At 42.3% G+C, this 15,856-nt stretch overlaps 1 protein-coding gene across 1 annotated transcript in view; it reads left to right on the top strand.

Annotated features, from left to right (window-relative positions):
• The first annotated feature begins 2,347 nt into the window (after positions 1-2,347).
• lix1 (limb and CNS expressed 1) overlaps positions 2,348-15,856 on the top strand; it is a 40,632-nt gene continuing 27,123 nt past the window's right edge. Inside the window, exons 1-2 of the mRNA XM_033017357.1 lie at positions 2,348-2,557; positions 8,904-9,067. Of these exons, the coding sequence (XP_032873248.1) occupies positions 2,449-2,557; positions 8,904-9,067 (273 nt within the window). The 5' untranslated portion in view covers positions 2,348-2,448. The remainder of the gene's footprint in view (positions 2,558-8,903; positions 9,068-15,856) is intronic.

The raw sequence follows: 15,856 nt of genomic DNA, 5'->3' as shown, positions 1-15,856 counted from the left end.
CCTGTCCATTTACCTCCCCCTCGACTCCATTCAAGGACCCAAGCAGTCGTTCCAGGTGCGACAGAGGTTCACCTGTATCTCCTCCAACCTCATCTACTGCATCCGCTGCTCTAGATGTCAGCTGATCTACATCGGTGAGACTAAGCGGAGGTTGGGCGATCGTTTCGCCGAACACCTCCGCTCGGTCCGCTAGAACCTACCTGACCTCCCGGTGGCTCAGCAGTTCAACTCCCCCTCCCATTCCCAATCCGACCTCTCTCTCCTGGGTCTCCTCCATTGCCAGAGTGAGCAACACCGGAAATTGGAGTAACAGCACCTCATATTCCGCTTGGGGAGTCTGCATCCTGCGGGCACGAACATTGAATTCTCCCAATTTTGTTAGCCCTTGCTGTCGCCTCCCCTTCCTCAGCCCTCGGGCTGTCTCCTCCCATCACCTAGCCCTCGGGCTCCTCCTCCTCCTTTTTCCTTCCTTCTCCCCGCCATTCCCTATCAGTCTGAAGAAGGGTTTCGGCCCGAAACGTTACCTATTTCCTTCGCTCCATAGATGCTGCTGCACCCACTGAGTTTCTCCACCATTTTTGTGTACATACAAAACAGAAGAATTGTTTAAGAAAGAACTGCAGATGCTGGAAAAATCGAAGGTAGACAAAGATGCTGGTTCAAACTCCATCCCCTACTCCCAATTCCTCCGCCTACGCCGCATCTGTTCCCAGGATGAGACATTCCATACCAGGGCATCGGAAATGTCCTCGTTCTTCAGGGAACGGGGATTCCCCTCCGCCACCATAGATGAGGCTCACACCAGGGTCTCATCCATACCCCGTAACACTGCTCTCTCTCCCCATCCCCGCACTCGCAACAAGGGCAGAGTCCCTCTGGTCCTCACCTTTCACCCCACCAGCCGGCAAATACAACACATAATCCTCCGCCATTTCCGCCACCTCCAACGTGACCCCACCACTCGCCACATCTTCCCATCTCCCCCCATGTCTGCCTTCCGCAAAGACCGCTCCCTCCGCAACTCCCTCGTCAATTCTTCCCTTCCCTCCCGCACCACCCCCTCCCCAGGCACTTTCCGTTGCAACCGCAAGAAATGCAACACCTGTCCCTTCACCTCCCCCCTCGACTCCATTCAAGGACCCAAGCAGTCGTTCCAGGTGCGACAAAGGTTCACCTGTATCTCCTCCAACCTCATCTACTGCATCCGCTGCTCTAGATGTCAGCTGCTTTACATCGGTGAGACTAAGGCGATCGTTTCGCCGAACACCTCCGCTCAGTCCGCAATAACCTACCTGAACTCCCGGTGGCTCAGCACTTCAACTCCCCCTCCCAATCCCAATCCGACCTCTCTGTCCTGGGTCTCCTCCATTGCCAGAGTGAGCAACAGCGGAAATTGGAGGAACAGCACCTCATATTCCGTCTGGGGACCTTGCGTCCGTATGGCATTAACATTGAATTCTCCCAATTTTGCTAGCCCTTGCTGTCTCCTCCCCTTCCTTAACCCTCTAGCTGTCTCCTCCCACCCTCCCATCCGCCCGTCCTCGGGCTCCTCCTCCTCTTCCCCTTTTCCTTCTTTCTCCCCCCCCCCCACCCCCCATCAGTCTGAAGAAGGGTATCGGCCCGAAACGTCGCCTATTTCCTGCGCTCCATAGATGCTGCTGCACCCGCTGAGTTTCCCCAGCAATTTTGTGTACCTACCATGTGCTCTAATTTTAGTCCCCAGTCTCCCGTGCGGGACCTTATCAAAGGCTTTCTGAAAGTCTAGATGCCAGTCCATTGGGCAGAGCTATGACATTTCTGAACCAGTGTCATTTTGTACCTTTGAAATGCGGGTGGAAAAGCTTTAAAAACGTCATTCATTCATGTGCAGGAGGTCTGAAGTGCTGAATGAAATGAAGGTGATCCATGCTGTCTGCACTTTCATCCAGATCAGTAACAGCCTTTCCAATAAGAGAACAGACTTTGCAACAGAAGCTTTTTACTTTGTCAAGGACAAGGACCCTGTCGAGTTTGATTTTTATGTCAACCGAAAATTGACTGATTTTATTTAAACTTTAAGGTACAGATGAAGCTCAACCATATTTTTGTTTGTGACGTTCAACTCCCACGAAGCAGACACATTTATGTGATTCAAAGAACTGAAACAACTAAAGCCTTTGACTGGTAGGTCAGACAAGGAATTTCCTTGAATGATTAGATGGCTGTCAGTGAGTGTTACATCAAAAAGAATGAAACAGCAGCTTGTCAGATAGCTTTCCAGCTAATTAGCTCCCAAAACTACAAACGTAGGCAAGCCAGGGATAAGAATCCCTGGTTGGCCTTTCAGACTACTCAATGTCTGATTGGCAGATGTATACAAGAAACCTTACCAGTCCATACTGCCTCATTGGACTTCCACAGAAGCTCAGTGCAGAGCCAGAGTAATTCAGGCATGTGGGTAGTGCGTATATGTTATCTGAAGAAGACAGGCGCAAGATGGATAACACTCTGAAATCTCTGCAAGATATAGTCTCCTCACTGTTGCCTGAGAAAAATCCAGCATTTGTCTTTAAAGATTGTGAGTAAACGGTGATTTTTTTAAAAGTATATCTTTATGTATCTATGTTTCTATGTCTTCTATGTTTCTATGTTTCTATGTAGTAATAACATATGCCAATTTGATATAGCAATTCTACAGGCATGTTCTATTTTATTGTATATTTGTAAATCATACACATTTCTGCAATAATAATACTAATTCTGGTAAGTTGAAAAGTGAGATTTACACATTGGTTTGATTTCTCACATGTTTTTATCGGATATAATTGTGCTTCTTGTTAACTTTTAATGTGTTTTCTATTTTTAAAACAAATTAATCCTCGTAAAATTGAACAGTGCACATACACGAACAGCATTTTATGTTGATTTGCTTAATGTCTGATAGCTTGTAAAACATTTTATTTTGGTTCACTTTCTCTGGACAATAAATTGCCCCCTTGAAAGCAAAGTCTTTTGTTTCATGAAATCTGAACACTTTTATGACTGCATCAAGACTGCTGGTTCTTTTTGTCCTTTGAAGTGGTTAGGCTTTCAAGCAATGTATTTCACAAGCAAAGGAGAATTATTATAACCTATTTGTTTTATAATGGTGGACATGTCCACTCTACAATTCGCTATAATAACTTAAAAATATCTAGATTTGGCTGGTAGTGAGGGATACAACATAAATTAAGGTTGAGGTATTTGACTGTGACTGGATATTATAATGCACTCAATGAGTTTCATAAGTAAAATTTCATAAGTAAACATTTCATAAAATAGACACTTCAAGTATGTGTTGGAATTTACTAACATTTTTCTACCTGTGTTTTAATTAGAAGTGGGATCATGACTCCTAAACAATGTAATGCACATAGCTCTCAAAATAATTAAAGTCCAAACAAATATTTTGTATTAAACTATTCATGCATACACAGTTATGTGTAAATAAATTAGTTGCTACTATGGATATGTGTTCAAATATAAAAGAGAATTCGATACTTGACCCTTATTTCGAATAAATAAGTTAAGGATGTTTAAAAATAAATAAATTATAGTCTTTATAATAGTGAACAAGATGAAAAAGAACAAATAAAGATCACAAAAAATACAACTGCTTCAATACTGATCTTCATGTGCACAATGTGGCTGTAACTCAAAAAGTGCAGACTAATAAAGTAAATACAAACCGATAAACAGAAAGAAAACTGTTAAAAATATAGAACACATTGGTAAGATATTATAGAGAAAAATTGAATGATTATGTTATATATGGAATTATTTCTCAATCCAGTATTCTGATCCAGATTTTTGTGTCTATGTTTCCAGCATTTACAATTACTTTCCCACTTGTGCAGATTAAGAATGTTTAAACCTCACTTAGCTTTTAAAAACACTGGCTGATTAATATTTGATGGAAATATTTGTTTAAATCTTTCAGACGAGAGAGGTTCAGCTTGTACCACACTCTTTGTGTGGTACTTGATAAGATAACAGATAACTTATTTCTGGTGTTGAATAGCCTGTCACGTTGATGTACTCCATTCCCAAACTCTGTTAAGCACCAGTTCCAACCAGTACAGATGGTTGATTCAACTGGTAGAAGAGGAATTCAGTAAGATATAATGAACATTTTTTTTAGTCTATTTTCCACTTAATCCCAATATGATTAGAAAGGAAATGTCTGTAACAGAAGGGTTATCTGGAGTAACAATATTACTACTTACTGTGTGACATTTTTAAATACAAATGTATTCTGTGTTCACATAATAAGGTATAACATTTTCTGATTATAAACTCAGGTTCAACATTTCTAGCTTTAGATAGATTCTAAAGTGAAAGGAAAATTTTAACTCTAAGACGATCATATTTATATTTCATTTTCTACATTCTATTTTGTATTGCTAAATTTCAGAGCTGGAGTTCAAATTTCATATAGAATTATTAACTGATACGACACCTATATAATTAAGAACACCAATGTAGTGTTGGCCTTCTTCCAGCTACAGTAGTTGTTTGCTGATTGAATGGCAAGATACTGATAACTATTGCAAAATATTATTTACGTTTTATCTCCGCAAAGTTGTAAATCGGGCACACAAAGTCCAGTTGAATGAATCCCATATTTGTTGTAACAAACGCTCATTGTACTTTAAAAGCAGCCAGCATCCCTTTTACCCTGTGTAACTAATATTCAATGACATTGAGGTCCATAGACTACTCAGACACCATTTTTATCAATCACCAAACACTTAATGTTTAAAATATAGAGTCAGCAATGAGAAACATATGCTGTGTACATACTTAGAACTTTCCATACATCAAGCTTAGAGCCCATTATATATAAATATTGCATTTTCAACCATTAGCAACGTCTTGGAAATGACTGATTCTACATTTGATTCATTCAGTGACAAGAACTCATGAGGCATTCTACAGAATTTGTATGCACCATTTTATTCTCAGATAATGGCAAAAACAATTAAAAGGAAAACTCTAAGGATATCAGGTTTCCCTTTTTTCATTCCTGTTATGCAAAAAAAAAAATAGTTTTTTGAATCAGTTCTAGGGATAAATAATCTAAAATAAACCTTTTGAAAAATAGGCCACTTAATAAACTGTTGATACCAAAAATCCAAAATAAAAGCACAAAATGCAGGAAACATTGAGTAGATCAGGACTCATCCGTTGAAAACAAAGAGTGAATAGGAATTCTAGCGATTTAAATATTTGGTTAGATCATGAGATCAAATCAGTTCGTTTGAATAATTGTGGAAGCTGCTGCAGTAACCAGGTGGAGCTTGTAGAAGAAACACAATTTGATGCATGGTTTTCCTCTTTTGCAATTGAACAAAAAAAACAAAATGGGACCTGTAATGAAAAGGTGAAATTACTCTGTGTCAGATGGTTCTCAAGCCTAGTTCAGCTGAGATCAATAGTCTTACTTTGTTTACTGAGCAGGCAAATTTAAGGGAGGAAGTCACTGAGTAGCTCTGGTCATTTAATTGTAAACTATTTTGTGCTGTTTTTGATTTATTTACTAAAATCATTTAACTGTTAAGCAAATTGTTATATTCATGAAATGATGTGTTGATGGAGTTTTTATTGAGAATATGAAGTTCAATAACCCCAGAGATCACCAATTCCCATTAACAACCCATATTTATTTCGTGCCTTTAACTTAAAAAAGGTGTGAATGAGACCCATAATGTCAATATGCCTATTATACCTATTTTAGACATATTTCTTACTTCCTTATGACAAAGAAGGAGGTCATTTTGTCCAATCAGGTCTATGCCAGCTCACAGAGCTACCCACTTATCCTTAGGTTTTCCTATAAACAATACTCTCCACAATTCTGTCAACTTCCCCAGATTTTAGGTCTGCATGCAGTAATTGGATTAGAATGAGAGCCATATCAGTTCCACTCTATAATGACCTTATTGCTGTCGGAGTCACCAACAACAGGTCATTTAAAAAGAAGTCCAAACATAATACTGTAGAACGGCAGCAGTTGAGCAGCAGTGGCAAGCAGGGCTGTGACACCACCCCTGATGCTGAGGAGCAGCAGGGAAGGGCCATGTCAGGCAGAGCCATAGTGGAAGGCGACCCCTGAGTTAGTGGTGCAGATGAGAGATTCTGCGGCAGCAGTCGAGACTCCGGGATGGTGGTCCCTGGTGCCAGGGTCCAGAATGTCTCCGGGTGGCCACATCACATCCACACTGGGGAGGGAGAGCAGCTAGAAGTCGTTGTGCATGTTGGCATAGGTAGGAAAAAGAAGGAGGTTCTGCAATATGAGTAAAGAGAGTTGGGTAAAAGGCTAAAAAGCAGGACCTCCAGTGTAGTCATCTCTGAATTGCTTCCAGTGCCACGTGTTAGTGAGGGTAGGGACAGGAAGATAGAGGAGATGAATGTGTGGCTGAGGGTGCAGGCGGCAGGGATTCAGATTACTAGACCATTGGGATCCCTTCTGGGGCAGAGACGACTTGAACAAGAGGGATGGGTTGCACCTTAACTGGAGGGGAACCAACTGGAGGGGACCAGGGCAAGCAATTTCACTATAAGTGTGGGTATATAAGTGTGGGTTTTGACTAGATTGGCAGGGGGATGGGATCCTATGCAGGACCAAGGCAGGTGAGAGGCTGGAAGCTAGTAAGGAGTGTGATGGGTGAAGTTTAGTCGACAGAATAGGCAGTAGAAAGACAAAGAGCGTGGAAGAACTGTTGGGTTAAATTGCACATTTCAATGCAAGATGAGTAAGGCAGATGAGTTTAGCACATGGATAGGAACGTGCGACTGGGACATTGTAGCCATTACAGAAAGCTGATTAAGTGAGAGGCAGAACTGGCAGCTCATTGTTTCAGTATACAGGTGCTTCAGGAGAAACAGAGGTGGGGTTAAAATAGGAAGTGGTGTTGCATTATTGATTAAGGAGGACGTCACGACAGTGATCAGAAGGAACATTACAGACGGCTTGTCGAGTGAGGGTATATGGGTGGAACTAGGTGAACCACTGGCCCCCAAATAGTCAATGGGAATTAGAAGAGCAAATTTGCTCGGAGATTGCAGGCATCTGGAGGTTTTATAAGGTTGTCATAATTGTGGATTATAACGTTCCCAATATTGACTGGGAATGCCATAGTGCAAAAGGTTTAGACAGAGTGGAACATGTCAAATGTGTTCAAGAAAATGTCCTCCAGCAATATGTAGAGGGCCCCACATGGGAGAGGGCAACGCTTGATCTAATCTTGGAATATTAGGAGGAGCACGTGGATGGCGTGTTCATGGATGTACCTTTTGGCACCTGTGACCACTGTTCTGTTAGGTTTAAGATAGTTATGGGCCCACGAGTTGAAATTCTAAATTGGGTCAAGGCTTGGGTCTGAAGGTATTGGAGAGGAACTCATTCAAGTTGAATGAAGCAGGTTGTTTGAAGGAAAATGAACATTGGGAAAGTGGGATGTTTTAAAAAATGTGCTGACAAGAGTCCAGGAAATGCATGTTCTTGTTAGAGTGATGGGCAAGGCAGGTGAGCGTAAGGAAGTTTGGAAGATGAGAGGAAATGAAGCTCTGGACAAGAGCAAGAAGGAGGCAGGGGGCAGGTATAAGCTGCTGGGATCAAGTGTATCTCTGGAGGAGTTTCGGGAACTGATAAATAAGCTAAAAAAGGAACTCAGGAGGGCAAAAAGTGGACAGGAGATAGCTCTGGCAGATACCGTTCAGGATAATCACAAAAGATTTTATATGTAAGTACATAAAGAGGTGGTATTGTAGATAGTGAAAAAGTTATCAAAAATTGCAGCAGGATCTTGATCGGTTGGGCAGGCGGGCTGAGGAATGGTTGATGGAATAAGACACCGGTGAGGCCACATTTAGAGTATTGTGTTCAGTTTTGGTCATGTTATAGGAAATATAATGCCAAGTCAGTAAGGGTGCAGTGAAGATTTACGTGGATGTTGCCAGGACTCGAGGGCCTGAGCTATAGGAAGTTGAGTGCGTTATGACTTTATTCCTTGGAGCGCAGGAAGATGAGGGGTGATCTTACAGAGGTGTACAAAATCACAGGAGAAATAGATCAGGTGAATGCCAGTCTTTTTCCCGAAGTAGAAGAATCGAGATGCAGAGGACATAGATTTAAGGTGAGAGGGAGAAGATTTAATAGGAACCTGAGGGGTAATTCTTTTACACAAAGGTGGTGGTGGCAATGTATGGAATGAGCTGCCGGAGGAGGTAGTTGAGCAGATACTATCAGAATATTTAAGAAACATTTCGACAGCTTCATGGATAGGTTAGGTTGAGAGGGATTTGGACAAATGCAGGCAGGTGAGATGAGTGGGTAAGTTGGGTCAATGGGCCTGTTTCCACGCTGTATGACTATCACTCTATAACCAGCAGGAGCTAGCTAAGCTATTTAAAATTCTCACTCTGGTTCTGTTTTGCCCCTCTATACCTCAAAATTCTTCCAACTCCACAAGATCCTCATTCCTCTAATTCTAATCCCTTCCTCACCCTTGAATTTAATTGCTTACCATTAGAAGTTGTGTCCTCCTGTTGCCAAAGTAACAACCTCTCCAATTCATCCTGCCTCTGTTATTTCTTTTTCTTTAAGCAATTCACTCCGTTTTGACAATTTTGTTTTGTAATTTTCCCTTGCATCGTTCAGTTTTGATCTTACATTTTTGTGAAGAGCCTTGACATTTTTGTTCCATTTTAAAGGTGCTGTACAAGTAACAGCTATTGTTGCAAATAATTCACTGTCAAGGACAAAGACTGAATTGCATTTATTACTGTTAACTGGTTTACTTATGAGAAAATCAGGATAAGGATGGTGTTTGTTGAATTTTAATTTCTATTCTCAATGTGGCCCTTTCTTTGCCTTCGCATAGTGAATGTGGTAGAAACATTGCAAGAGTTTTGGGAGAAGAAAAGAAATCAAGGAGCTGTTTTTAAGAATGGAAGCCTTGTGGTATATGAATCAGTGCCATCTTCTGCTGCTCCATATGTGTGTTATGTCACTCTGCCAGGAGGTAGTTGCTTTGGCAGCTTTCAGGTAACACTTAATTAAATTGTATTTAACATAGATATGTGCATTTTATGTCTTTTTTTAAATTTTTTTATTATTTTTATTAGAAGTACGGTAAATTACAATAACACACAACACATATATCTTAATACATTTTTTGTACCGCTTCATTTTTTTTTTAAGCTTTAAGAAAAAGATAGAAGTAAGGAAAGTAAAGAAGGTGCGCAAGAGTCGTGAAGTGCAAGAGAGTGTTGGGAAAAGAAAGCCCCTTAGAAAAGAAGTTAGAGAAGGAAGTAAAATAAGAAAGTAGACCCTAGAAAAGAAAGAAAAAGAAAGTAAGGACAATCGCTCTATTATAACATTAAACTCCGCAGAAAGACTACCAACCAAATCTGTTTTTGTTGTTTTACCTCCCATTGCCAGGTCCTGATACCATTTATTTATTTATTTATTTTTAAAATTACTATTGCACCTCATGCTTGTAATAGGTCCATAAACGTAGACCACGTCTTTTGGAATTGGTTTGCTTTACCTGCTAAGAGGAATCTCATCTCTTCCAGATGTAATGTTTCAAACATATTTGATGTCCACATTTTTATTGTTGGTGTGGGCGCATTTTTCCAGAATTTAAGTATGAGCTTTTTTCCCATTATTAGCCCGTCATTGAGTAAATTCTTCTGATACACGTTTAATTCAGGGATACCTTCCGATATCCCAAAAATGATCCATTCTGGTTTTGGTACCAGTTTTATTTTAATTAATTTTGAAAAAATATCAAATATTCCATGCCAGAATTTTTGGATTTTTGTACAAAAAACAAAAGAGTGCGCTATGGTAGCTTCTTGACACAGACATTTTATGTCTTTAAGGGCCTGTCCCACTTGGGCATCATTTGCGTGTCATTTACGCGACATCATGTACACCTGATGTGCGTATAGCGTGCATTACATACGCATGGCACATAGTGAGGCACGGTGACGTAGGCGGTGACGTAGGCAGTGACGCGCGGTCGTGCGCGGCGTCCCAGGATTTTGGGATTCACAAAATCTTCACTCGCCACCTGCATGACGCGCAAATGACGTCCAAGTGGGACCAGGCCCTTTACAATTATAGTGACACTTCTCTTACTGGTACTTTTTTTCAGTGTATATCGTTGATTTTTCACATATATCTTAATTGCTGACTGGATTTATCCATATGGTGCAGTAATTACAGGCCCTGTATACAAACAAATGATTGATGACTGTTGACATTCCAATAGTTAACGACATCAGTGATAATGACAAACTATTAAATCACTGTAGGTGTTTGATAGAAATACTGAAGAAATGTATTGTACGGTGGGCGGCGCGACTCTTGTCAGCAGCGGCCTCTGCAGTCCGTCTGTGTTTTTTTTGTTTTTTTGTCTAGTTTTTATGTAGTTTTTGTTATTTTTTTTTTGTTGGGGTATGTGTGTGGGGAGGGAGGGGGTAACTTTAAAATCTTTCCCTGCACGGGAGACCCGACCTTTTCTTTGCCGGGTCTCCGTTGTCGTTGGGGCTGCAACGTGGAGCGGCCTCCAACAGGAATGACCTGGGGCTCCAGTTGTGGAGCTGCCGACTACTCACCTCACCATTGCGGAGCTGGCCGAGTCCGGAGCGGGTGGAGCGGTGGTTGAGCACTGCTGCCACCCGACCCCCGGAGTTTCGGAGCTGCAACTGCGGGTCTGGCGGACGGCGGCACCGGGATCCCGCGGGTCCCTGCTGGGAGACCGCTTTTCGGGGCTTCCGCAACGGCGACTTCTCCCGCCCGAGTTGCGGGGTTGAAGAGCACCTGGAGTGGGGCCTTACACCATCGCCCCGCGCGGCTTGGAATGGCCGCGGGACTTTGTGAGCGCCCGCCGGGGGCTCTAACAACAAGACCTTGCATCACCCGGCGTGGCTTTAATGGCTGCGGGACAATCGCCATCGCCAGCCGGGGGCTTTGACTTTGACTCTGACATCGGGGGGGGAGGGGGGAGTGCAGTGGAGAGATAAGTTTTTTTGCCTTCAATCACAGCGATGTGATGGATGTTTGTGTAAATTATGTTGTGTCTCGGGTCTTTTTGTTTTGTAATGTATGGCTGCAGAAACGTCATTTCGTTTGGACCTCAAGGGGTCCAAATGACAAATAAATTGTATTGTATTGTATGTACGGGTATTTCCTAATGAAAATGTATTTCTATTGATCAGGATCAGACGATAAAGAGAAATGTTTCATATTCATATAACCATATAACCATATAACAATTACAGCATGGAAACAGGCCATCTCGGCCCTTCTAGTCCGTGCCGAACACGTATTCTCCCCTAGTCCCATCTACCTGCACTCAGACCATAACCCTCCATTCCTTTCCCGTCCATATAACTATCAAATTTATTTTTAAATGATAAAATCGAACCTGCCTCCACCACCTTCACTGAAAGCTCATTCCACACATAGAAACATAGAAACATAGAAATTAGGTGCAGGAGTAGGCCATTCAGCCCTTCGAGCCTGCACCGCCATTCAATATGATCATGGCTGATCATCCAACTCAGTATCCCGTACCTGCCTTCTCTCCATACCCTCTGATCCCCTTAGCCACAAGGGCCACATCTAACTGCCTCTTAAATATAGCCAATGAACTGGCCTCGACTACCCTCTGTGGCAGAGAGTTCCAGTGATTCACCACTCTCTGTGTGAAAAAAGTTCTTCTCATCTCGGTTTTAAAGGATTTCCCCCTTATCCTTAAGCTGTGACCCCTTGCTGTGACCACAGCTACCACTCTCTGAGTAAAGAAGTTCCCCCTCATGTTACCCCTAAACTTCTGTCCCTTAATTCTCAAGTCATGTCCTCTTGTTTGAATCTTCCCTACTCTCAGTGGGAAAAGCTTATCCACGTCAACTCTGTCTATCCCTCTCATCATTTTAAAAACCTCTATCAAGTCCCCCCTTAACCTTCTGCACTCCAAAGAATAAAGACCTAACTTGTTCAACCTTTCTCTGTAACTTAGTTGCTGAAACCCAGGCAACATTCTAGTAAATCTCCTCTGTACTCTCTCTATTTTGTTGACATCCTTCCTATAATTAGGCGACTTGTACAATTTTAACATTACATCCCAACTTCTACACTCAATGCTCTGATTTATAAAGACCAGCACACCAAACGTTTTCTTTACCACTCTATCTACATGAGAATCCACCTTCAGGGAACTGTGCACAGTTATTCCTAGATCCCTCTGTTCAACTGCATTCCTCAATTCCATACCATTTACCATGTACGTCCTATTTTGATTTGTCCTGCCAAGATGTAGCACCTCACACTTATCAGCATTAAACTCCATCTGCCATCTTTCAGCCCACTCTTCCAACTGGCATAAATCTCTCTGTAGACTTTGAAAATCGATTTCATTATCCACAACACCACCTATCTTCGTATCATCTGCATACTTACTAATCCAATTTACCACACCATCATCCAGATCATTGATGTACATGACAAACAACAGTGGACCCAACACAGATCCCTGTGGCACCCCACTGGTCACTGGCCTCCAACCTGACAAACAGCCATCCACCATTACTCTTTGGCATCTCCCATTCAGCCACTGTTGAATCCATCTTGCTACTCCACCATTAATACCCAACAATTGAACCTTCTTAACCAACCTTCCATGAGGAACCTTGTCAAAGGCCTTACTGAAGTCCATATATACAACATCCACTGCTTTACCCTCATCAATTTCCCGAGTAACCTCTTCAAAAAATTCAAGAAGATTAGTTAAACATGACCTTCCAGGCACAAATCCATGTTGACTGTTCCTAATCAGACCCTGTTTATCCAGATGCTTATATATATTATCTCTAAGTATCCTTTCCATTAATTTGCCCACCACCGACGTCAAACTAACAGGTCTATAATTGCTAGGTTTACTCTTAGAACCCTTTTTAAACAATGGAAAAACATGCGCAGTACGCCAATCCTCCGGCACTATTCCCGTTTCTAATGACATTTGAAATATTTCTGTCATAGCCCATGCTATTTCTACACTAACTTCCCACAATGTCCTAGGGAATATCCTGTCCGGACCTGGAGACTTATCCACTTTTATATTTTTCAAAAGTGTCAGTACTTCCTCTTCTTTGAATCTCATCGTTTCCATAGCTACCCTACTTGTTTCCCTTACCTCACATAATTCAATATCCTTCTCCTTTGTGAATACCGAAGAAAATAAATTGTTCAATATCTCCCCCATATCTTTTGGTTCTGCAGATAGCTGTCCACTCTGACTCTCTAATGGACCAATTTTATCCCTAGTTATCCTTTTGCTATTAATATAGCTGTAGAAACCCTTTGGATTTACTTTCACCTTACTTTTGGATTTACTTTCACCTTCATATTCCTTCTACAAAACCAAATTCCCTCAGTCTCATACGTGTTTGGAAGGAATTGCAGATGCTGGTTTAAACTGAAGATAGAACCAAAAACCTGGAGAAACTCAGTGGGACAGGTAGCATCTCCCTCAGTCTGATATATATTATTTTGCATATACAGTAAAATCTGAAATACACTTATGTCCTTCATTAAATCTATGACTAGAAAGTATAATTTAAGGTTGTAAACTCAAACAGATTTTGTTTCCCCCTCACGAGATGCACAATACTCAGTGTTAATATTCTGTTTTAACAACACATTTATCTCTGCCACATTTGGATCGCCTTCTTATTTTTGCACATGACTGTTTATGAACTAATTTACCAGAAGAATTTGGCAATTCAACATCTACCTCCTAAAGTAGAGAGATTAAATAATTAATGCACAGCAGCTTTGGATGGTACAGCCTCTGTTCCAAAATGTAGTATGAACTGTTGTTCATGACCATGATTGCCCCATCTGTTTAACATGCAGCAGCTTAATTAGAACAGTGCATAATGGAAAAGAAATAGGTGATACCTTGCAAGAGGTTGAGATTGATCTTGTAATGTTTCAGCTATTTTTTATTTATTTTTTATTAAAATAAATATAAGAATGAATGGCACTCAATGCTTTATTTAAGGAGTGTCTAAAGTGTCTGTCTAAAGGGCCTGTCCCACGAGCATGCGACTGCATGCGGCAAGCGCGACCTAACGTGGTCGCTTGAGCCGTACGGCCTCGTGGGGCCGGTCCCACTTCGATCGCCAGAGCCATATGGAGTTGTGCGGAGCTGGTCCCGACATCGCGCGGGGCTCCGAAAAACTGACAGTGTTCAAAAATTCCATGTGGCAACAGCCTGCCGGCCCGCAGCCACATTGAGGCCGTACGCACCGCCTCGACGGGCATACGCAGCGTCTTGACGCCGTACGCAGCGTCTTGACGCCGTACGTCACGCGCAAACTTCCCGCGGACTTCGCTCGAACTTCACGTCACTAACTCGACCTCCGCGTGGTCCCCGCTTCTGGTTTGGTCGCGCTCACCGCATGCAGGCGCATGCTGGTGGGACCGGCCCTGTACGGGGAACACTCGACCTCCGCGCGGCCCCTGCTTCCGGTTTGGTCGCGCTCACCGCATGCAGGCGCATGCTGGTGGGACTGGCCCTGTACGGGGATCACTCGACCTCCGCGCGGCCCCCGCGCGGCCCCCGCGCGGCCCCCGCTTCCGGTTTGGTCGCGCTTGCCGCAATCAGTCGCATGCTCGTGGGACAGGCCCTTAACTATATCCCAGTCTGTCAATTTAACCCCGAACATAATGAAGTAGGATTATCCATGCACCCATCAGAATGCCCTGACACCGAAATTCAGGGCAACACCATTTACGAAAAATTAAACCAGACCTGCTGCATAAATACCATTGCAATACTGTCATAGCAGTGTCTTTTTTAGTGTAGAAAGGTACTGACAACCTTTAGTTTCAAAAGATAACTTATCACCACTTCTCAAGGGCAGTTAGGGTTAACTTTTACAATGGCACCCAAACTCTGAAAATGAATTAAAAGAAGGATTGTAAAGTGAGCATGAGAAGATCGTCAAATTCTGGGCAGAATTATAGAATATCAGAGCAATCAATTCCTGGGATGTCAGGACTGTCTTATGAAGAAAGACTGGATAGACTTGGTTTATACTCTCTAGAATTTAGGAGATTGAGAGGGGATCTTATAGAAACTTATAAAATTCTTAAGGGGTTGGACAGGCTAGATGCAGGAAGGTTGCTCCTGATGTTGGGGAAGTCCAGGACAAGGGGTCACAGCTTAAGGATAAGGGGGAAATCCTTTAAAACCGAGATGAGAAGAGCTTTTTTCACACAGAGAGTGGTGAATCTCTGGAACTCTCTGCCACAGAGGGTAGTCGAGGCCAGTTCATTGGCTATATTTAAGAGGGAGTTAGATGTGGCCCTTGTGGCTAAGGGGATCAGAGGGTATGGAGAGAAGGCAGGTACGGGATACTGAGTTGGATGATCAGCCATGATCATATTGAATGGCGGTGCAGGCTCGAAGGGCCGAATGGCCTACTCCTGCACCTAATTTCTATGTTTCTATGTTTCTATGTTTCTATCAATCTATCATAGCTGTTTAGACTCGTAGATAATGGTGGCCAATTGGTGGCCAGTCTTTTCCCCATATCTCCACAATATTGTTTTTCAACTGTACATTCAATTTTTATTTGAAAGTTACTATTGAATCAGCTTTGATCAGCGTTTCAGACAATGCAATCCAGATCACATAAACCTAATGTATATGAAAAATTCTCCTCATCTTCCCTCTGTTCTCCCCCATAAATCTATAGTTACCTTTATCTAACCCTGGACTTCACTCAACCACCCATACCACCCATCCCATCAACA

The sequence above is a fragment of the Amblyraja radiata genome, chromosome 3 (genome assembly GCF_010909765.2).
Source record: "Amblyraja radiata isolate CabotCenter1 chromosome 3, sAmbRad1.1.pri, whole genome shotgun sequence".
NCBI lineage: Eukaryota > Metazoa > Chordata > Chondrichthyes > Rajiformes > Rajidae > Amblyraja > Amblyraja radiata.
Note: the sequence above shows the minus strand (reverse complement) of the source record. Positions and strands in the feature narration are given on the sequence as shown.